This window comes from Mya arenaria, chromosome 6 (assembly GCF_026914265.1).
Source record: "Mya arenaria isolate MELC-2E11 chromosome 6, ASM2691426v1".
Taxonomy (NCBI): domain Eukaryota; kingdom Metazoa; phylum Mollusca; class Bivalvia; order Myida; family Myidae; genus Mya; species Mya arenaria.
In genome coordinates this window covers 74,686,127-74,710,963 of record NC_069127.1, presented here as the reverse complement: position 1 = coordinate 74,710,963, position 24,837 = coordinate 74,686,127, and the positions used below count along the sequence as shown (strand labels likewise).

The following is a 24,837-nucleotide window of genomic DNA, read 5'->3' as shown; positions in this document are numbered from 1 at the left end:
TGTACAGCAAGTCCCAAAACCACTAAATAGTTTTAATAATTGTGATAGTAATGCTTTTAATTGTAAAAGTTTTGCTCCTAATTGTGAAGGTTATGCTCCTAATTGTGAAAGTTATACTCCTTATTGGGGAAGTTATACTCCTAATTGTGAAGTTTATGTTCCTTGATAGTTTGAAATATTAATGCAAAAACATTATTTTGGTGGTAACTGAATAACTGTTAAGATATAATCAATGAGAATGTGATCATGTGTATAAAAAGTGTCGAGTTATGCCCAATTATTGACTAAAAAGAACAGACCAGCACTGGTGTTCGCTCTGCAGCACTCTTGTTAAGATATTATGTTGTAAATTTTGTGTTAGAAATTAATTTATGTCATTTTGTCTAAATAATAGTTCATTTTATTCATTTTCTGCATGTATATTTTTTAATTCATTTGATAATCTTATATTAATTATCAAAATGGTTTGATAATTATTTTTAAGTGCTTGAGTTTAATACTAAGAACCCCTGTTATGTACAACCTTTTGCAGACGTCTAGCAAATAAAGATGATGGGGAAGTAATCATGTAAGAGTTACCTGCCTTGAAGCAACATAGTTATGTCCCTTTCCTACAACACAGAGCTTGCTCATGAACAAAATAACCCTTGTGTATATTATCGTCCTCTGCTTCTATTTTATTGGTGATCAATTTTTTCTTAAAGCTTGAAAGAAACTAGTTTTGTGTGTATACAAATTTTGGTTCACTTTATTGTGTTTGGGTTTTCAATTTACCATATGTAAATTGGAAGGACCATAAATTTAGAAGAAGCTGTTGTGTTTATTAAATATTATTCATTCATCAATTTGAACAGTTCACAAAAACTTTAAGGACAAACTGATCACTGACCTGTTGTAGATGCCATTTATAGTGGATTCATCTATTTGTGCATTTTGAATAAATAATTAACCTTATATGTTACTAAGGTTACATTATGTGTCTTGAAATTCACATGCTCTTAACCTGGTATGTTTAAAGAACACTTGACATACAAAAGTCTTCAATGCTTGTGTGGTCATAAAGGTTTTATATGATTCTTTTTAAAAACATTACTCATCTATTGTTTCTTGTGCATCATGCTTTATCTGGTTTTGGGCTGGGTTTTTGATTTTGTCTTAAATAACATGTTATCGAAGTCAAGAAATACATTAAATAAACATTGCAGGATAAAATAGAGTATTTAGAATATATTTTTTTTTACTAGGGTCCATTGGAATAAACATAGTTAATAAAGATAGAAAAAGGTATATTTAAATTAAAGGTTTTATTTTTTTACACTCTACCCTTTATATGCACCACCAATGCCTATTATTGAATCCTGCTTTGATGTCTGCAGGATCGGCATCACAATTCCGTTTCAGATTAAAAAAATTTTTGAATGACTTGTTGTAGAGTCTTCACTCTTGGTATGCAAAATGATCATAGCTAGAAGATGTATCCATAGAGCCCTTATTGATTTCGGGGTCAAAGGTCAAGGTCATAGTGACTGTTACTAGAAAAATGATGGCTGCTCCTGAAGGCGACACATCTGATTGGCGTAATTTTGTTTATGAAATACAGTCTGTTTCTATTACAGTATGATTATATCATAAAATACCCCTGCAAAATATTCATCCTTGAACAAAAGAACTAATTAAGTTGCAAATTTTTTGAAAATGCATTAAATGGTAAAATAAATAAGAAAGAATTAAAAAATACAGCTCTGCCATCATAATTCAAAATAATTAAAATAGTGTAATTGGATAATCCGAATAATAGTAATGATACATGTGAATCAGATCCCATAGAGCCATAACATTGATAGGTGCCTTAGTAACCAGTCTGTTCTAACTACATGTACCTCTATCCTTGCCCCAGGGTTCCACTAAAGTACTCCGAGGCATCTAGTGCCCGGGACGCGCTGGCCAAGGCCATCTACTCCCGCCTGTTTGACTACATTGTACTGCGTGTGAACAAGGCTTTGCCATATTCCCAGTCCTCCAGTTACATCGGTCTCCTCGATATTGCTGGCTTCGGTGAGTTGCAGTTTGAAATTGGCTGTAGCTTAGTCATTGATTGTGACATATAGATGATGAATATGATTGTAAAAGTTATACACATTCATTTGGGTAAGTTATTCAGATCAAGTTATGGTTAAAGTGTGTCGGTTGAAGTTTCTTTTAACAATTCTGTTAGATGTGATTAGTTGACAATACAAGCATGGTTAGATTTTTTTGTTCCCTGCTGCTGCGTAATATGATAACACATAGGGATTACCTTGTCCGGCTGCATATTTTCTATTCCACACATTGATTTCTGATCAATACATTTTGAATGACTAGGTGTAATAATACTGTGAACAATGTTGTTTCCAGAGTACTTCCAGGTGAACAGCTTTGAGCAGTTCTGTATCAACTACTGTAACGAGAAGTTGCAGCAGTTCTTCAATGACAGGATCTTGAAAGAGGTAACACTGACCGAGTCCTTCAAAATATCAATGTATAATTATGTACTTCTATTTCTGAGACCTGGATAGCCTTGTAGTTAGACCTAATTTAATGTTATTTTGAGGTTTTATTTTTTCTTTTCGAAAAGAAAAAGTTGAGGTATTGTCATTGCCTTGCTGTTGTTGTTGGCAGTGTTGGCGTTAAATTTCACCATAATTTGGTACACTTGCCAGAGACAACACACACACCTGTACAGCAAGACCTACAACTCTGGGTTGAATAGTTGTTGAGTGATGCCCCTTTTTTGACTGAAAAGATGAGCATTGGCATTTTCTTGGTAGTGCCCTTGTCCATCTCTCAAACAGGTTATTTGCAATACATGTATGCTTGTTAGAAAATGAATAAAGAATGAACTGACCAGATCTAACACAATATGTATGTTTCTGTAGGAACAACTGCTGTATGAGAAGGAAGGTCTGAATGTGAAGAAGATCAAATGGACGGACAACACGGACTGTATAGGTAGGTGGACATTCTGCGATAAGAGTTACCTTAAATAAGAGTTACCTTAAATAAGAGTTACCTTAAATAAGAGTTACCTTAAATAAGAGTCTTAAATAAGAGTGACCTTAAATAAGAGTCTTAAATATGAGTTCCCTTAAATAAGAGTTACCTTAACTATATTGCACAATTAAGCATTGAATGTATTAGGATTGCAATTAATTGGTGTATGAAACCATTTGGTCATAAGGACTTCATTATTATTTGTACATTGACCAAATGTTTTCATACACAGATGAACCGCAATTTTGAAATATTCAATGTGTATATTTACACTCATTTGCAAACTTTATCCAGGATGATCCTCACTACAACACTATAAAACAATGCTTCCATGGCAGTTGAATGTACAATGAAGTATAAAATTGTCTCTTTGTTAATGACTTTACTTGTTTCAACAACATTTAAAGGGACTAGACACCAGATGGTCCCAAAATCGGCAAAAACAGTATTTCTTCAAAACAGTCTTATAATTGTCAATATGAGCTAGATTATGAGTCTGATATTCATTTTACATGATTAAAAAAAAAAACGCAACAATTATGTCACTTTCTCAGCCGCTTTCTTAGCGCATAATGGTTTCCTTAATTAAGATCTAATATATTTTATTTTCTTGCAATGCCTTAAAACTTCATTTTGTAAGATCAGAGGTAAATTGATCTTACAAGAATAAGTTGCATTTTATTGAAAGGACATGCTTTCATCTAAGGAAACACAACAGGAATGTAAAAATAGAAAAATGAAATAAATACCGAAAATATGCAGTTGTTTAGGATATTTTCATTATTCCCCAGTTAAACTATGCATATATATATATATATATACTGATGTGTCATCCGTTTGTTCTACAGAGTTGATAGAGATGAAGGGCAAGGGTATCTTTGACCTCCTGGACGAGGAGAGCAAGCTGCCCACCCCGAAACCCGACCACTTCACCATGGAGGTGCACAACAGGAACAAACAGCACTTCAGGCTTAGTGTATGTACCTTGCTTACCTATTTAGATAATTAAATATGATACAATATTAAAATAACAGTAAGTACTTATGCATAAAATGACAAACAGTCTAACCCTGTTGGCTGAGGCTCAAGGTATTTTCACTGGTCCCTCAGAGTTCGACTGTACTTTGGCATGCTCTGTTGGTGGTCAAATGTCCTTTTTCAATTGGCCATAAATTTGTTCAAAATGTAAATATTCCAATGCTAGTTTATCCCTCCGTAGTCAAAAGTTTAAATATCAAGCATTATAAATGTTCATTTTGTAGAAAATGCAAAAGAAAAGTCCTCGTAATTTGTTCTCACCCTTCGTCTATAGGTAGTGTATATCATGACCTAGCAGCTTTACTAGCAGGATTAAAGTTTACTGCGTCCTAGGTTACACATAATTATAGAAATATTAAATGTCTTTGTTTAAAATATAATTTTTTATTATGAAAATTGTGTGATATATAGATGATGATATTAATCTTAAAACTTCTGATTTACTATTTAAAAACTACAATATTTTTGTGATGACAACATATTAGAAATCAAATCATACATGGGTGTGAGGGAATTGTGTTATCATCTTAATGGATAGTAAAAAGGCATTGTAGAATATTCTTTTTGGTATTTCAAATTCTGTATCATCAAATTTTCAGATTCCGCGGAAATCCAAGCTGAAATCCCACAGGGATGTGCGAGATGATGAGGGCTTCCTCATCAAACACTTCGCTGGGGCCGTCTGCTACCACACAGTAAATATAAATGATTTACATAGTTGCAAGTTGCAATACATTTTTTTTCTTTTTAAGGACACAACAAATTTGGTATTATTAAGGTTATCTTTTATTGCAACAGAAGAAAAAAGATGACATAATAAAATGTTAATAAGTCCTCCTTACAAACATTCCCACTTGTCCTTTACAGACCCAGTTCATAGAGAAGAACAATGACGCCCTTCACGCATCCCTCGAGTTCCTGTTCCGAGAGAGCAAGAACACGCTGGTGAAACAGCTGTTTGAGGCTGTTGAGATCTCCACAGGGAAACTGAACTTCATCTCTGTTGGCAGCAAGTTCCGATCACAGCTCGTTGTCCTCATGGAGAAACTCAAAACTACTGTAAGTGGTCAGCTAAAGTGAAAAGTTGACATTAAATAAAGTGTCCGATAGAACCCTTTCACTTTCACTTTTTTTATTTATTTTTTTTATGGCTTGTCATCTTTCTCATTACTGTTCCATGATTGTGACACTGATGGACTTGACAATCAAAAAATTAATTGTCAAAGGATAACATCTGAATAACGATTAGACATTTTTTGTAGGGCACGAATTTTGTGCGTTGCATCAAGCCGAACAGCAAGATGTGTGATCATATGGCCGAGGGAGCCTCCATTCTGAGCCAGCTGGAGTGTGCAGGTTGGTGATGCCATTTTCATCTTGTTTTGTGAAAGAGCATATTTTACAAAAAGTATTATATGGTTGATCTTAGAAATGTTTACATATACATTAGGGTTGTAAGGGCCCATGCCCTGGTGTATTGCAGTATAAAGCCCATACATATGATTACAAATCAATTGGTCCAAAATAAAAACAAAAAGAGTGAAGGATATATTATGATACATATCAATTTACAGGCAGAGAAAACCATTATAAACATATGTACAATTTTCTGAATTGATACACATGTCTCATTTTCATGCACTTTACCCTGCAACAGGTATGAATGCTGTGCTGGATCTGATGCAGCAGGGTTACCCCTCCAGAACCCAGTTCTTGGAGCTCTACAACATGTACAAGAACTACCTACCCCCGGACCTTGCCAGGCTTGACCCAAGGCTCTTCTGCAAGGTAAACTGATGGTCTTTTATCATCATTTTCAGTGAAACTGTAAAAAAAACAGAAAAATAAAATGAAAAAATCAGAAAAATAAAAAAAAAACATTTCCTCTTCTTACTTGGGATAGCTCATATGAAAAACATTTGCTCTACTTCCTGTTTAATCTGTTTCAATATATCATGTATGTAATTGTATGACATACAATGTTGCAATGTTTGATTTATATGTTTAATTAAATATGTTTAAACTAAAACTAACTTAGGATTTTTATAACACCTTTTATTTATGTGTTGATTATTTGAGAAATATGAAGTTTGCAAAAAAATATTAATGTACATGTTTGTGTATTCATCTCCCACAATGTTCAGGTTTTTAGGATAGAAATCTTACTTAAGAGATTAATTGCAAAAAGTATTTTCAGACACTAGAAAGAGTTTGGAAAATATTTACTGATCAATGTTTTTTGCAGGCTCTCTTTAAAGCCCTGGGTTTGGATGACAATGACTTCAAGTTTGGGCTGACGAAGGTGTTTTTCCGGCCGGGAAAGTTTGCCGAGTTTGACGAGATCATGAAAAGTGACCCTGAGAACCTTGCCGCCCTGATAAAGAAGGTGCGACGCTGGTTGCTCTGCTCCCGATGGAAGAAGGCTCAGTGGTGCGCACTGTCAGTCATCAAGTGTGAGTAGTGAACAATTTGTGGATGGCTTTTAATTCTGGTGGGATGATTCCATCATGTTAAGTAAAAAAATCGGTGATATTTTGAGTATTTTAAAAAATTCTCTGTGTGTACAGATGAAGTTAATATCACTAAGGCATAGAAAATAGTTAACTAGGCTAACATAGCCAAACACATACAAGTACTTGACAAAACTAAAGTTATGTTAAGGATCAAATTTTCCACAGCTTAATCTTCTTTATTCCATCTGGAATAGTATATTTAATATATTGGTAATCTTCTTAAACCTGGACATTATAATGCTTAAAAAATTGCTCTGATTAGAAAATGAGAAACAGTAATATATTTCTCTGTTAAGAAAAACACTGCTCATTTCCTTGATTACAGTCACTGTAAATATAGAGTTGTGTAAATGTATGAATATGATGTTTGCAGTAAAGAACAAGATACAGTACCGCAGTGGGAGACTCATTGCTCTGCAGAAGACCATCCGAATGTGGAATGTTGCCAAGAAATTCAAACCCAAGTAAGGAGTTTTGAATATGTACTTGACATAGCCTTGTGTAAGGATCCTGGACAGTTTTGATGTTTGAAATGAAAACAAATAAACATATTGCATGGATTATCCAATTATAGCTTCACTTGGATGTTGTCATATCTGTGTTTGACTCGCAAGATCACATGATTTTGTTTTTTTTGATGTCATTTCAACAGTGAGCAGTTATCTAGCTATGAAATTGGTTTTCCAATCCCAATCCCCAACCCCTCAGTACCCCTTACTGTACTATTGTCTGTTTCAAACTCAAAGTGGTTTTTGGTTTAGGACATTTTTTCTTGGCCTCTTAAAAGATTACTTATTTAAACCATGGCAAAATCCTTGACCAGCATTCATAACTACTGTTTTAACGATTAACTTTTTGTAGAAGTAAATTAATGTAAATGAACTAGCCCTGTTTTGAATCTGTGTCCCGCAGGTTTGAGATGGTAACCAAGGTGAAGGCTCTGCAAGCCCAGCTGACCCTGATGAACGATATTGTGTCACACATGAAGAAGGACAAGGAAAAGGCCACCAAGCAAGTCCGAGAAATGGAGACCGCACTTGAGGGACTTATAAAGAAAATAAGGGTATGTCTATGGATAATTGTATGTGAATAATTTGAAGGTGAATGTATGCTTAAGTGTCAGTTTCAGTAAGGTGCATTTATAGTTTGAATATTTCACATGGTCATGATAAGTAGACCATTTAATTGTTGTTGATATATCTTTAATTATTAAAAATCTATATGGATGTTTATTAGATTGACAACTGTCAAATTTTTCATTTGTATGTTTTAAGATTACTGTTATACTGTTTGTAAAGCAATGGGCATTTAATAACAATGGCTTGTTAGTCATTTAAGAGCTATGCAAAGAGGGATGGAAATTGTTTTCATATGTCATAAACACTAATAAAAGCTTTCTAATGTTGCAGACCACAGACATGACCCGAGAGCAAATGAACAGAGAGTACAAGGATCTGGTAGCGAAGATGAACCATAACCTGGATGACCTGAAGAAACAGCTGGAGCAGCATAAGGTGAAGGAGGAACAGGAGAGACTGCGGAAGATCCAGGAGGAGATGGAAAGGGAGAGGAAAAGGAAAGAGGCAGAGGAACAAAAGCGGAAACAGGAAGAAGAGGAGAGGAAACTGTAAGTATAAAAAACAAAAAGAGGGGTCTGTGGAAGATATTTCAAAATAATATTAAAGAAAAGGAGAAAAGAGAGAGGTAGAGGAGGGGATTGGAAAGAGTTGTGGGTTCAATCACCACCAGGGGTTCTTTCTCATGGCCTCTCAAAATGAACGCCAGTACTGGTTCTACCCAGGAAACAGACTTGCAAGTGATACCATTAGCTTTTGTCAAGCTAAAATATATTGGTATATTATGTGTTATAACTTAAAATATTTTGACAGGACTGATTAAGGAATAAACTTAATTTTTTGTTTTAAATACCAACTTTCATAAAAATACTTTTTATTATATTCATGCTTTTGCAACATGAAAATTCACTTGTTCACTTGGCAGCTGTCAATGAAATCCTTTTAGCTTCATTCAAGTGAAATGATTCCATTTCCAGCAGATTAGAAAGACACTGAAAACACTCCCATTTGCTTGTTTTTGAGAAACAAAATATCAAAGGTCACTTTAATATAATTTATAAACAATGGAATAGAGAAACTGTTACCAGCTAGGCTATAAAACTTTAACCAGCTAGGCTGAAATTCTCCCGCGAAAACTGCAATCAAACATGCCTGTGCCATCTTCTAGTTCATGGTAATGGTAGTTACAAACAGGGGAAGTAACACATCTACAGTTATAATTATTTAAGGGGAAAAAAGCAGTTACAAAACAAATTCTAAGGTTTTAATTAAATTATTTTAGCAAATGTTTTGTGCTTTTGATGACAATGATCCTGATAATTGATTATATTTTTCTTGATCTTATGACGTCTTGTTTGAAGCAGTTTTTCTCAAAAACGAACTTATCTTATTTGGACCCAAATTCTCAGAGTTTGTCACAAATATGTAAGGGAGAAAAGAGGGAAAGTGGAAGCTGTTAGTTGAAGAAAATATTGGGTGAGAATAGTACATGTTTGAGAGGGAGGGAAGGATTGAGAGAATGATAGAGGGAGAGGAAGAAGGAAAGAAAGAAGACATAAGCGGACATAGGAGTTAGAGCAGAGGAGTGCTATTACTTAAATGAGTGAAACATAGGATACCATAAGTAATTGAAGGAGGAGAAGAAAATGAAACTTGAAGTGGTATTGATATTGTTAATATGTTAGGCAGGTTTGGGTAGAGACTGTGGTTGAATTATAGGGGATTGTTAGACGGAGGAACAGGAACAGTTGGAGAAGAAAAAAAGAACTGTGGATAAAGATTTGACACATCTATCTTACTATGCATTTGTTTTCATTACAGGAAAGCAGAGTTGGAAGTCAAGAGGAAGAAGGAAGAAGAGGAGAGAAAGAAGAAAGAGGCAGAAGAGAAAAAACAACAGGTCGCTACCTTTACCTTCGATCTAACTAATTAACCTGTGAAATTCTTAAAACAAATGGAAAGTTTGTCTTTCATCAATTGGGTTTTGATACAATTGTTACTCCATTATGTGTAAGATCAAGCAAGATACTATATACTCCATAATTTGGAGGTTTGTAGTTTCAAATTATCAATTGAAGTAAAAACTTAGTAATACTGGAGCAATAGATATGATTTTGGCAAATGCATGTTACATTACCATGTTCAGGAGTTGAACAAGGCCCAGAGAGATAAGGAACGTGCGGAGCAGGCTGAGCGACAGGCAATCATCGAGCAGGAGAGACGTGACAGAGAGATTGCGCTCCGATTGGCCGCAGAGGACCAAAACCAGGTGGACGATGTCACACTCCCCCCTCTTACAAGGTACAGGCTAGTTGTGGGTGGGGGTTTTAGCTTTGAATTATTTAAACTTGTCTGTTTCCCGACAAATTAAATCAGAGGTATTGATATCTCCTTCCCCTGACCTACAGAGGTTTGAGGTGAATAGAGGAGTTATCTTAACAATAAGCAAATGATACAATATTGTCAGATCAAGAATTTGTGTTGAATACTCAACGATACAGGGGTTTGAGGTGAATAGATGATAAATAATGAGCAAATGACAAAATATTGTCAGATTAAGACTTTGTGTTGAATACTCAACAATAGCCGGAAATGGAAATAAATCTTAAAAATTAAAATAAACTTGGTGCAGCATTACAATACAAACTGTTTTAAAATATATTGTATAATAACAACTGAAGATAAAAGGTAGAAAGCATTGAAAAGATGGCCCAAGATTGTAAGATGTCTTGAACCTTTCAGATGTTCAGAGAAACTTGTGAAAATAGTTTAAGCTTCTCTGTTTCTCAATGAATTATAAAGGAATTGGTGCCAGACTGCAAGGTATTGACAGCTGGAATAGATTGTAGGTTTGTTCAGAAGTTAAAATGTTTTGTTAATATTGGTAATATAGTCATACTAGCTGGTTAGAGAGTAAGAAGATGACTCCCCAAATACTGAACTTCTATGTTTGAACTCAAAAAGTGAAAGAGGAAGTGAAATGAATATTACTTGTGGAAAAACATTGTGGATGTTTGGTAAGTTTTTTGCTGGTCATGATGTTTTTCCTTCTGTTTGAAGAGAAAGTTGAGGTATTGACAATGTCAAAGCTCTGGTGTCATCGTTGTTGGCATCAGTGTTTGAAACAAAATTGACATTGGTCATAACTAAAAAATTGTACAAGATATTCAAATTTAACTTAATACACATGATGTCAGAGACAATTTACACATGTTTAGCAAGGCGCATAACTCTGGCTTTTATTCTTCATTTATGTCCCTTGTTTGACTAAAAAGCAAAAACAATCGAGCATTTTCTCTGCAGCGTTCTTGTTGATGATACGTGTCATTTCAAACAACATTTTTTTGAGACAGAATGCTAGAAATTGCTGTATTTCTATTTTGCTGTAAGTTATTTTAATGTTTTGACCCGTTATAACTAACATTAAACTGTGCCATACCTTACAACAGTGAGGACCTCCAGGTTTCTGGTAAAAAGGGTGGAAAAGACCCCTGGGCTATTGACAACACTGTCAGGTGACGACCCAACCCCCCATGTAGCATGCTACAACCCACACACCAAACAACCATGTTAATAGAAAGGCTTACATGGAAACAATGGCATTACAACTCTTCAGTAACTGTGATGCATTCTCTAATCAAAATATGATTCTTTCATGAAGTATCACAAAAATCTTACAAACAATTATGCAATGTCCCATGAGCAAGTTGCCCTGGATAATACTGGGGGTAATACTGGATAATACTGGGGGTAATACTGGATAATACTGGGGGTAATACTGGATAATACTGGGGGTAATACTGGGGGTAATAATGAATAAGCCTTTCTGTTATACTCACCTACATGCCAAATGCCTGCCACATACATGGTAATCTTGACAACATTTAAGGTACAATCACTGTCAATGATGAGTTACATATATATTGAATAAGTTAGTGATATTATATTACACATGCATCTCTGTTTTGTTTTAGATCTGTTCTTTTATTTTACATTTAAGTTTCTTATTCATGTAATCAATGCAAGACTTCACTTAATAACTTTTCTTTATTATTTCATGCATGTGTATAGAATGATAGCAACTCAGAGGAATGGTCAAATTATTTCATTTACCATGTTTTAATAACAGACAAAAAGTGAAAAAGAAAAATATCTCAAGCAAGTATTATTTTTCCCTGGTTTAAAATGCATTCAAATGAACATTATTATGTTATTTGATAATGTATAAATATGTAATTAAAGGAATTATTGTACTACATAACACAAATTATTATGATTACCTCCATGATTTTAGATGTGGACTTAATTTTTTAAACTTGATAAAATATATAATTAAGATCTGTAAAATTTCACCAGGATTTTAAAAGGCTTCAATAAACATGTGTATCATAATTTTATACATGTACATGTATATACACACGACAAGCAAACCAACAGAGGTCCTACATGCCCCATGTTTTACCCTTTTGCACGTCCAATGGCTTCAATAACCATTATGCACCATTCTATGTACTGTATATAAAAATAATCATCTGCAATATATCCAAAATTCAAACCCCCCTTGGTCTTTCTGCCCGTGTAGGTCAGAGGCTGTTATGGCCCAAAGAGCAACCCAGGCCACCAAAAAACTTGACCTCTCCAAGTGGAAGTATGCAGAGCTTCGGGACGCTATCAACACTTCATGTGGTGAGATATCTAAGAGTATTTTGTAAAGTTTTGCTTAACTATTCTCCTGCAGTTTAAACATTTTAACTGTAACCACACACTTATGTTCAGCAAGTTCCATCAATTTGTCAAAGTTGTTGAGATTTGCAGCTTAGCTCATTAAGAAAACACTGACAAGCTTTGACATTTGCTAATGGTGTTCTTGTTGCAGTGTGTGATTGCTTTCAGATTAATAATTATAGTCGTAAGTCATGAGACACCCGACATCAGCCTTACATTTTTTATGATTACTGTTACAGACATGGAGCTCCTTGATGCGTGCCGGGCCGAGTTCCACAGACGCCTGAAGGTTTACCACTCTTGGAAGAGTAAGAACAAGAAGCAGGGAGCCAAGAAGGAGGAAAGGGCCCCACACCAGGTCCAGGAGGAAGGTACGGGGCTGGTGAAATGTTGAGGATACGGGAGGGGTGTGTGGGGCAGTGTTTGGAAGGTGGGCAACTCTAAGAAGAGTATAAACAAAAGGCAGGGAGCCAAGAGGTAGGAGTGGGCATAACACCAGGTCCAAAAGGAAGAAACTGGGTTTGGAGGAGATGTTGGGTATAAGGGGGAGTATGTGGGGCTGGGTTGAGAAGGGAGACCACTTGCGGAAGAGTTATAACAGAAAGCAGGGAGCCAATAGCAGAATAGCTTTTTAAAGGAAAATTGGAATGTATGAGCATTTATTGTAATAGAATAGCATTGCTTTAAGGGTTGTTTTTTAATAAATTACTAAGGATTAGCGTTTTTGTGAAAGATGTTATAAAGTCAGTGTTAAATTACACATTGAACAATTTATGTCATTTCTGTTTCAGCTGAGAACTATGTACCCACGCAGGCTGCCCCAGCAGCGCCGGTCAGACAGAGTGAGGAGAACGGGATACAGCGCTTCTTCAAGATTCCGTTCGCGCGTCCTGCTGACGAGTATAGAGATGATGGAGAGAAAAAACATGGGATGTGGTATGCACACTTTGATGGGAAATACATCGCCCGACAAATGGAGGTCTATCCTGATAAGGAGCCAGTCGTCATGGTGGCAGGTGAGTGTGGGGGTTCAAGGTGAAAGGCTGGTATCTTCCATATGTTTATGGGACAAAATCTGACAAAGAAGTGGAAATTAGACCTTAGGATCACTTTTTTCTTCTAGAAAGATTCTATTTTAAAGATCTTGAATGCTATGATGGTTACTGTATCTTTTTAAAAAATCTTGCAAGATTCAAGAAAGATCTTCATAGCAAATTAAATTGAGTACAATTTCTTTCTGCAGTCTTAAAAACTAGTACTACATTTTTTTCTATTAAAATACTACAGGGCTTTTTCTGCCTGTTTTGGGAAAAAGACCCAAGACATTTTAGGGAAAATTTAAGTCATGAATATGCCTAAATTGGGAAATTTTACAGTTAAAAAAATCAAGCTTTTCAGTCTCCTGCGAATGAGGAAATTATTAAATATTAGTTTTTTTTTGTATATTCATGTATTGTATGTTATAAATATGTTATGCTCTCCATTGTTGGAGGAATAAAAGAATCTATCTATCTATCTATTGAAATAAATCATGACAGAAAATATTTCATACTGATCTCTGAATGTGATGAAAATCAATATCTGAATTCAGTTATCCTCAAAACTTTACATAAATATTTATGCCCCCCTTCGAAGAAGAGGGGTATATTGATTTGCACATGTCGGTAGGTCGGTCGGTCGGTAGACCAAAGTTTGTCCGAGTGATAACTCAACAATCCCTGGACCTATTGTCATCAAACTTGACGTGTAGGTAGGGCCTGACCAGTAGATGACCCCTATTGATTTTGGGGGTCATCGGGCCAAAGGTCAAGGTCACAATGACCTTTAATGGTAAAAGGATTTTAAAGCTTGTCTGAGTGATAACTGAACAATGCCTAGACCTTTGGTCATCAACTTGACATGGAGGCTGGGTCTGACCAATAGATGACTCCTATTGATTTTAGGGGTCATTGGGTCAAAGGTCAAGGGCACAGTGACCTTTAATGATTTAAGGTTGTCTGAGTTATAACTCGAAAATGCCTGCACCCATGGCCCTCAAACTAGACTTGGAGGTTGGGCCTGAATAGTAGATGACCCCTATTGATTTTGGGGGTCATCAGGCCAAAGGTCAAGGTCACAGTGACCTTGAATGATAAAAGGTTGTCAGAGTAATAACTTGATAATGCCTGCACCCATAGCCCTCAAACTTGGCTTGGAGGTTGGGCTTGACTAGTAGATGACCCTATTGATTTAAGGGGTCATCGGGTCAAAATGTCAAGGTCACAGTGACCTTGAAGGCAAACTCAACAATTCCTTGACCTATGGTCATAAAACTTGACATGAAGGTTGAGCCTGACCATTAAATGACCCCTATTGATTCTGGGGGTCATCGGGCCAAAGGTCAAGGTCACAGTGACCTTTAATGCAAAAACGTTAACAAAGCTTCTCCCAGTGACATCTCAATAATGCCTGGACCTATGATCATCAAACTTAAGATGAAGGCTTGGTCTGAGCAATAGATGACCCCTTTAGAATTTAGGGGTCACTGGGTCAAATGTCACAGTGACCTTGAATGATATAAGGTTATCCGGGCAATAACTCGACAATGCCTGCACCCATGGCCCTCAAACTTGACTTGGAGGTTTGGCCTGACCAGTAGATTCAGAGAGCCCTTGAATGATAAAAGGTTGTCCAAGAGATAACTAACAATGCCTGCACCCATGGCCCTCAAACTTGACATTTAGGTTGAGGGTGACCAGTTGATGACCCCTATGGATTTTGAGGTCATAGAGGATAAGGTCATGGTCATAACTCATATTCATCATTAAAATTTTGTCATATTTACTTATTCCCCGCTGCTAAGAGGATACACTTTTTAATCTGCAAGTATCAGTCATCAACTGAACATGATTTAAAACTGTACGTACTTAATGTCCTCACACTTTGAATGGTCATTATCAATGGTGTATAAATCTTAAAACTGCCTCAAAGGCATGCAATGTCAATGACAAATCAGCTTTCATTTTGGTCTATGCATATTTCATTCAATTGTCCAAGTAATCCTGACAACATGGCGCTCAGGGGGGGCATAATGTTTGATAAACATCTCTTGTTTTTTCTACTTTGAAATGGGATTGTTTTCTGAAGATTGGGAAAAATACCATATATTTTGCTTTCGGAATGGGTCCATTAGTGGGACCTGTGGGTACTATCGAAAAAGCCCTATACTAGAATCAAAATGCCACGGAATTTTATATAAAAGTTATTCTTTGACAGGAGTGGATGATCTAAACATGTGTGAACTGAGCCTGGAGGAGACGGGCCTCTCGAAGAAGAAAGGTGCCGAGATCCTGGGGCGAGACTTCGAGACAGAATGGGCTAAGGGCAAAGGGCCCGAATACTTGAAGAAAAATGCGAACAAGGTCTCGTCAAAGTTTCTACAAAAACGCCTCGGTGTAGCCAAATGATGAGAAATGTTCTAGGTTTTACACACAATGATGGTTTTTATCATGTAGTGGGATAGTAATATATAGTTGGAATAGTACACAAATGGACACTCTTGTTAAGGGAAGTATTGTTTTTGTTTTATGGTTTCTGATTTTGTTGAAAATGTAGGCTTATTTATTGTAGTGAATAGTGAAATGCTAAAACTGTTGAAATGATAGTTTTTGTAGTGTAATTTGTTTACCGTGGTGACCATTTTTGTTGTGGTGCATTTAATATCCGATTGTTGAAAAAATGCTGATATTATGAGTGCAAGAAATAGTCAGAAAAATAGTCATTTTTGTTAGTAAATGCAGTGAAGTTAATATCAATATGATGTAATTTAAGTTAGATTTTTTCTTCCCTAAATGTTTTTGTTTGGACTAATGCTCACTTTGAAGTGCCTGTTTAAAGAACAGAAAGTAGAAGCCATATTATCTAGCATAGAATTAGACTATTCATTACAATTACTGTTATAAATACAGGAGTTCTCTAGTTCAGGATTAATTCTGAAAAAAGGATTGAGAGCTTTAAACTCCAGACTATTGTACAGTTGATGGGCATTTGCATCGAAAACAGTAGAAATACCCTGACATTTGATATGATTTCATAAGGGCCCGTTTACCCTGCCTTGGGCATGAATTCCTCCTACTCAAACAGACCAGACTCCCGGCTATTTTTCAGCAGTGACATTTAACCACTGTTAGAACCCCTGTTAAAAACTTAAATTATTAGCCATAATAATGAAGCAGGTCAGCTTACAACAGACCCTGATTTATTGTCCAAAAATGTATAAGAATACTGACTACTGAATATCAAAATGAATGTGATTTGCAACAAAAAGTCAAACTGCATATATATAAGAAGTTGCACAGCATTTTAGCCAAAAATTTACCCAATGAATTAATGAATACAGCTGTAAGAAAAGTTCCCTTGATATTTTTTGAAACATTCCCATTTTGAATTTTACTTATACTACCATACAGGTGCATATGATTTTCATCGATTGTGTTCAGTTCTTTAATGCATATAATTCTATATGTGTATTCACTCGTTGTAACACTACAAGAGTAACACTGTGTCAAGTTTTGAAAGGTTATGCAGAATTCCATGTTAATTAAATAGTACTGCACTTTACATAATATGTGATCACAAGATATTTATGTTCATATTGTAATTGCTCTAAGCTTGCACTTGCAGTTAAAATGTTAGTAAGACATGAGCCATCTATGGCCGGCCATGGAATGGTTCTGTGTGTAAGACTGAATTACCGTAATGTCCTACATTGTGTTATATTAGAACTATATCTTAGGTGTTTCTTTACATGTATTCCAGTAGGCTTGTTCCATGATTACAGTACTGGTTTTTACACTCGTAATGGACACTAGAATGATTCACTTACTGAGTTAGGCTGTATTTACAAATTTTAAATATTTTCATTAATTCAGATATATCTTGTTTACAAATTATAAAATTTGAATGAATTCAGGCAAGTAAGACGTTCCAGTGGAAAACACTTCAAATTTGAATGTTAATTTACTTGTTAAGAAAGATTACTATATATTCCTGAGATAAAGATTAACCTTAGCTTGTTTCGTGTACTTCTACATTCCATATAACTTGAAGCATTGGTTGTTTGTAAGGGATATTTTGTAGTTTGATGTTTGGGATATTTTGTTAGCGAAATGTTGAGAATGGCACTCAGAAGTTTCTGAGGTTATTTCTTTAATTAATAAGGGATGAGTACACTATACAAGTATATGTCATAATATTTCTACACCAAATAATATTATATTTTCATGAGGTTGTGTACAATATTCAGTCCTACCAAATGTCTTTGTGATCTATTCTATTTTTTATATCATTTTATTAATAATTAAAAAAAAAAAAAAATCTATTACTTTCTTTGTTTTCAATGTTTACCATATATTCAACGTTTGTTTTCTTTACAGTTTATAGTTGTGTACAAGTATGTGATATTGTTGTAATTGTTACAATTAAGTGTTGTGATATAAACATTTATGTATGTCAGTAGGTTATTATGATCTTTAATCTTCTCCTCATTTTATATTTCTCCCCCATATACTTACATTAGGGTTATTTTAATGTACAAATCTTTTTTGTTAAATTCAATGCCGATCTCCGAATGTCCAATGAATATAGGCACCAGGACTATTTTAGGTTGGCATAAAATATGCCTCCTGGCTTTTTGTTTTCTTCTTTTCAACGAAACTGATCTAGAAATAACCTAATTGTATAGTGTATATCGAATGGATATGACTTAGTAAACATGAATTAGTAAACTGCAGTCAATTGTATTAAACTGGATAAGTTATCCACAGGTTTTGACAAGTGTGCACAGAAAAGTAATCTGATTGGTGAATAGTTTTTATTGGATAAATATTGACCAATCAGTATTGTTTTGGGCTAACTTTAACCAAACAAGGGACTTTTATACAAATGGCTGCAGTTGTCTTTTTGTTCTAGACTGTCTTGTCTGCCTGTGGCTGTGTCATCAGAAATCCTATGAGTTGTTCTGTATGTAGGAGTATTTTCAACAGTAGTATGGCATATATTGAATATGGTACGAAACCACTCCTGAATTCTTGATGAAATAGTGCTCAGGTCTCTGTGTAAAGTTGCTTACTGGTGTAGAAGAATTTGACAGTTGTTGTCCTGGTATCTTATAATGAATGGCCTCGTCTAAGATTTGTTGTCCTGGTATCTGATAATGAATGACCTAGTTTAAGATTTGCTGTCCTTTGTATCTGATAATGAATGGCCTCGTCTAAGATTTGCTGTCCTTTTTATCTGATAATGAATGACCTAGTCTAAGATTTGCTGTCCTTTGTATCTGATAATGAATGACCTAGTTTAAAATTTGTTGTCCTGATATCTGATAATGGATGACCTTGTTTAAGATTTGTTGTCCTGGTATCTGATAATGAATGACCTCGTCTAAGATTTGCTGTCCTTTGTATCTGATAAGGAATGGCCTCGTCTAAGATTTGCTGTCCTTTGTATCTGATAATGAATGACCTAGTTTAAGATTTGTTGTCCTGATATCTGATAATGAATGACCTTGTTTAAGATTTGTTGTCCTGGTATCTGATAATGAATGACCTTGTATAAGATTTGCTGTCCTTTGTATCTGATGATGAATGGCCTTGTTTAAGATTTGTTGTCTTGGTATCTGATAATGAATGACCTAGTTTAAGATTTGTTGTCCTGGTATCTGATAATGAATGACCTTGTTTAAGATTTGTTGTCCTGGTATCTGATAATGAATGACCTTGTTTAAGATTTGTTGTCCTGGTATCTGATGATGAATAGCCTTGTCCAAGATTTGTTGTCCTGGTATCTGTTAATGAATGGCCTTATTTAAGATTTGTTGATCTTTAAACAAGGCCTTTAAGACATTTTTGTTTGCTTTTGCTTAGTAGGGTCCTAGAATGTGCGCTTCACTCGCTTATATGACTTGGAAGTTTATTTTTATAGAATATTCATTTTGAAGACAACTTGTTATGATCAACTATTGTATTATGGGAATAGCTTTATTTTTCTGCAGATTGTGTTTTAATTACAAATTTGATATGAATTCATATTAAATATCAATGAAATGTCAAAAACAAAGTACATGTAAAATTTAGTTTAATTTGATCAAGACCATTAGAAGTTACTATTATTCCATGTATGTGATGTTGTTTGTATTGTTTGGTAAACAATGGTTCTTTTTAAATTGCTACTTAATGTCTGCAACATTTCCTTAGTTGCTAATATAAGGAAACCATTGTACAATTATGTGAATATCAGATGCCTGCTAACCCTATATTATTTTGATATCCTTTGAAATGGTTGGGTGCTTAGAAAAATAATATGTAAAAATATTCCCAAACAAATATTATAAAGAAGATGTTATATATATACCTTTTCACAAACAATTCCCTTTGAAATGAAGAACAACTTTATCAAGGGTGTTTTTTTTGGTCATTTATTTTACACATTCATTTTTCAGCAATCAATACTATTTCAAATGATACAAAATTATGCAGGTTTACCAGGCATACGTATTTAACACTTTTGGACACGTTGGAACTACTTACATGTTTACAGCCTTACAAGCTTACTTGTTGACAGGCTTACAAGCTTACTTGTTGACAGGCTTACAAGCTTACTTGTTGACAGGCTTACAAGCTTACTTGTTGACAGGCTTACAAGCTTACTTGTTGACAGGCTTACAAGCTTACTTGTTGACAGGCTTACAAGCTTACTTGTCCTTTGGATACCTTCAAATTTGATCCATATATATATTTTTATTATATTAAAAAACAACTATGTTATATAGACTTAAGGCAAACACACACCTAAATTATTTTACTGTTATATATTTACCTCTGAGGACCAATATTAAATGTATTCACTGTGAAAGGATCATCGTTTTTTCTTTGAGATATACTAAGTTGTATATTGTAGCAACATCACTGTTGGCTACAAGTGATTTCTTTTTCATTTCTTTCACTGTTTATACAACTTAAATAATAGCTAAAAGTCAGTTTTTATAAATTGATATAAAATTACTGAAAATATGACACAAAGATAATTTTTCTTTACACTCAAATCTGTAAGAGGCTCCTGCATGGCCCCAATATCTCAAAAAATCTTAAGTGTAACATGCTTAAGTATCATATTGCAATTAGCCAAATAACCTGAACTGTGTTTTACAAAAATTGGTTGATCATGATCATGATTATCATAAAAATAATTTCAAACGGGAAATGTCATTTATAAGTCACATCACCCTTCAGAAGTAGAATATTACAGAAGTTATTATAATAGTTATACCACAAAAACAGTGTGCTTATCTCAGCTCGTTTTAAGGAATTTGAGATTGTTAGAGATATTGGGGTCTGCTGTCCGTACCTTGTTTTTAAAGCTGTCTGTTCTGAACAATATACACTATAAATGTTCCAACACATAATTCTTCATTCTGTTTTCAGCCTTATTTTTGTGTAAGCAGTTGTGTGTGTTTGTACGAGTGTATTTGTGACTCTTGGTCATATAGTATTGCATATGCTTCAATCAAAGAAAAATAAAGTCATCATTTGTTGGAAAACTGTTCATTGTTCTTGATTACTACTGACCGAGATTACAAACGTGTGTTGAAAGGTTGTATCCTTTGTACATCTATATTAGTGTAAACTGCATACTTTCTTGGATAGAACATTTAAAAGAAATGAAAACAGTATATTTTGCAATAGCCTAATGTAATGCAATAAATACCGAAGTCTTGTAAATTGAATGCTGCAAAAATTCACATTTTATAAGGTCAGATTTCGATTTCAAGCTCACACAAAATGCTCAAGTTGAGCTACTGTGATCGGTCTATTACCGTGTCTGTCGCCCATCGTGCGCCATCAACAATTGCTTTAAACAACATCTTAACATTCTTGTACTGACACCAGAGCGACGATGCTTTGCCTTTGATTTATCAAACCTCTGATGAATGAGAATGCTCCTAAACCGCTTGGACAATTTTGATGAACATTCACAAGCATCATGCCCTTGCAGAAATTTATCCTGGTCTTCCCAAAATCCTGGGAATTTCCTGAGAATCTCATGATTCCTGGAGCAGGTATCCTGGTATTCCAGGCACACCAGGATTTTTTAGTTACCCAGAGACAAGGACCAGGACAATTCCAAGATACTCCAGGACTTTTCTTTTAGCAAATAAGGTAACCAGGAATTTATCAGTCAACACCAGGAATTTTACATTCAAACTATCCTGAAAATCAGGAATTTAGTGAAATTCTCAAAAATTCAGCAACAAAAAATTCCTGGTTTATCCTGGTAGCTGGGAAACATTCAAAAGTTGAATTCCTGTTCATCGTGGCATATTTCAAAAAGAAGGTTTTGTTCAGAATAAGTTAATCTTCATTCTAATGAATACTATTAATATTAATATATAACAAATAACTAATTTAGAATACTGTCAAAATCATTTCAAACTATAATATATATATTTCTATAAATATAATACATGTAACTGTTTTTTATTGTTTTATTCCTAAAAACAATCATGGTATATTTTGTTCTGTCATACATTTATGGCAATTAACATTTATATTTAAATGAACAGAAAGTATACTGCTGAAAGGTTTATTATTGGTCATGTTCAAGATTTTTTTCACTCTTTGTGAGTCCAGGTGTTTCACATCCTGGGCTTATCAGCCCATTGAAAGGTCAGACAGAAATTTATCTGAGCCTATCAGCATCAGGTTAATATTCATTTGTGTTGGAAATTCAAATATATGGAGAAGAAAGTAAACATGGTGGTTTCTGAAGGTTTTCATATTTTGGATTGATGAACATTTTTCCTAATCATTTAAATGGTAAGAACAGTTTTAACATGTAACTATTACACAGTAAAAACAACATAAATACATTATGGTTTGTGATTAAGTTAAGTGATTAAGTTAATGTTTTTGCAATTCTTTATCTGACAGCATTTAAACATTCTGTGTTATGCTTTCTTTTACGTCCATTAACACAATGTTGGGACGTTTTGAAGCAGACATGACTGTTAAATATTGTGTATATATAAAGTTATATGAATATATGCACAGGTGCTATTACATGAAAGTATAAGCTGCATTTAACTTTATATTCTCTAATTTATATCAGATTTACAATTGAGCAATCATTAATTCATCATTGATGATCATGTGGGTGTGCATGTTTGTGCTTTATCTTATTATTTTGATACTATAGATGACCAATGTTGTGTCTGTGGTATAAAGATGAGGATCCTGTGACCAACCAAGATTTGATGGGAAAGTTGGAAAGCTAAAGAACATTTAAATGGCAATCCCTGCTCAACCACATGGTAGGTTGATGAATATCTGTTATTTAATTTAGTTATTAGTTTTAACACTTAATTTTATTTTTATAAATATGAATGTGAAGCATAAAGTAGAACTATTAATTATATAATAACAATTACATTCCTCGTGTAATTTGAAAGTTTGTGCATGTGAAATGCAGTTTATCTTTTATCACTACCAAAGTTTGAGCATTAATTTAATATCGTTAATATCAAATTCTAGGAACCCTTTTTATGTAAATAATTATGTAGTTTAAACCTTTGTTTTAAGTCATTACCTTTTATTTATCTGCATCAATTTAATTGGATATAACACACATGAAATTTAACGTAGAATCTAACAATGACCTTTGACCAATTGCTCTAACCTGATGTGGCCTATTTAAAGAAATTATAAAATATACAAATGTTCATACTTTTTTCAGAGGTGGTGCACAAAGGGTTTGGTGTTAACAGACTGGCCTATGCCTTGAGATAATATGCCAAGGAACTTGCCCAGTGAATAACAAAATTGAAATAATTGTTTGTTTGTAAATAGTAAATCAATAAGAAGTGGAATGAAATTAAAGTTGTGGTTTACTTTTAATGAAACTATGGATAAAATATGGTCCTGTATTTTTCTTGGACAATAAAAGACTACCCTCTCAAAAGAAATTCCTGGTCCTCAAGAATTTCCCAGGAATTTCCTGGTCCAAAGAAATTCTCAGGAATTTCCTGGTACCAAGAAATTCTCAGGAAATTCCTGGTCTCCAGAAATTCTCACGCATTTCCTGGTTCCAGGAATTTCCTGAGATCCAGGGTAATTCCTGAGAAAAAAAGGATTTTTTTGAAGAAATTTCAATCCTGGAGTTCCTGGAATATTCCTGTTCCAATACCTTGCCTGGGTCCCAGAAAACCTGGAATATCCTGGGATTTTCTCAGGATTTATTATCAGGAAATTTCCAGGAAATTCTCAGGAATGTCTTGGTAATTTCTGCACAGGTGTTCTTTGGGTGGTGCTCTCATAATTGTTAAAAGAAATGAATTCCATGCAGAGCTCTGGTTGCCATGGCAACCAAAAAGAAAAACCTTTCAAAATTGTCTTGACAAAAACTTGGTGTGTACATTGTCTAGTGGTCCTCTACCAAGATTGTTCATATTAAGTCCATGGGGTCAAAACTTGCCACGCCCGTCATTGGGATCATCTGTTATAAAGGGGAAATCTTACCGTCCGGACTGATTATATACAGGTGACCACCGCCGAGGATCCTGACTTCTGAAACCACCCGGCCCAGACCCTTCATTTTTTGTATGTAAAATCATATAGTGGTCCTCTACCAAATTTATTCAAATTATGCCCCTGGGGTAAAATTCGGCCATGCCTTGGGTTTCACATGTTTTCTAAAGACATATATGGAAATCTTTGAAACTCTTCTTGTCTGAAACCACTAGACCCAGACACTTGATATTTTGTATGTAGCAAGAGTGTTCAAATTATGCACCTGGGGACAAAACTGGCCGCACCCTGGGTTCACAAGTTTTCTATAGATTTATATAAAAAATCTTTAAATAATCCTTTTATCTGAAACCGCTAGGCCAAGACCTTTGATATTTGTTAGTAGCATCATTTGATGGCCATCTACCAAGTAATTTTTGAAGCCACAGCAATGAAATTTGGACAATGTGCACAGTTTTGGGAAAAAATATCAATATAGTCCTCGGATGACCTTGACTGTGACCTTTTGACCCACTTTCTTATTTTTGTAGCTACAGCAATGAAATAAGGGCCATGTATAACAACTTGAAAACGAAAAATTGAGCTTAGATATTTGGTATGTAGCATTGTCTAATGGTCCAAGATAGTTCAAATTATCCCCTGGGTTCAAAATTGGCCACACCCCAAAGGTCACTTGTGCTACATCAATGCATATATGACAAAACATCTTGTCTGAAACCAAAAGGTCTAGAGCTAAGATATTTGCATTAACATTGATATATTAACATTGGCAAGTGGTGAGCAATTTAGGGCCATTATGACCCTCTTGTTTTTATTTTGTGTGAAATGCATGTTTCAATGATACATCATCAAATTAACGTGAAAATGTGACAGAAAATGCTTTATTTAGACGTTCAA

General features: G+C 34.7%; 1 protein-coding gene across 3 annotated transcripts in view; it reads left to right on the top strand.

Annotated features, from left to right (window-relative positions):
* The window catches only part of LOC128237526 (unconventional myosin-VI-like), a 38,520-nt gene extending 17,563 nt beyond the window's left edge, over nt 1–20,957 (top strand). For 2 of the 3 annotated variants that reach the window (XM_052953110.1, XM_052953111.1), the window contains exons 11-29: nt 533–568; nt 1,898–2,055; nt 2,395–2,486; nt 2,916–2,988; nt 3,879–4,006; nt 4,668–4,763; nt 4,936–5,127; nt 5,331–5,424; nt 5,726–5,856; nt 6,314–6,521; nt 6,955–7,045; nt 7,494–7,644; nt 7,991–8,208; nt 9,479–9,557; nt 9,804–9,958; nt 12,240–12,343; nt 12,622–12,753; nt 13,174–13,398; nt 15,638–20,957. In XM_052953110.1, coding sequence (XP_052809070.1) covers nt 533–568; nt 1,898–2,055; nt 2,395–2,486; nt 2,916–2,988; nt 3,879–4,006; nt 4,668–4,763; nt 4,936–5,127; nt 5,331–5,424; nt 5,726–5,856; nt 6,314–6,521; nt 6,955–7,045; nt 7,494–7,644; nt 7,991–8,208; nt 9,479–9,557; nt 9,804–9,958; nt 12,240–12,343; nt 12,622–12,753; nt 13,174–13,398; nt 15,638–15,828 — 2,554 coding nt within the window. In that variant the 3' untranslated portion in view covers nt 15,829–20,957. The remainder of the gene's footprint in view (nt 1–532; nt 569–1,897; nt 2,056–2,394; nt 2,487–2,915; nt 2,989–3,878; nt 4,007–4,667; nt 4,764–4,935; nt 5,128–5,330; nt 5,425–5,725; nt 5,857–6,313; nt 6,522–6,954; nt 7,046–7,493; nt 7,645–7,990; nt 8,209–9,478; nt 9,558–9,803; nt 9,959–12,239; nt 12,344–12,621; nt 12,754–13,173; nt 13,399–15,637) is intronic. The other variant, XM_052953112.1, reaches the window with a different exon arrangement.
* Nucleotides 20,958–24,837: the final 3,880 nt, after the last annotated feature.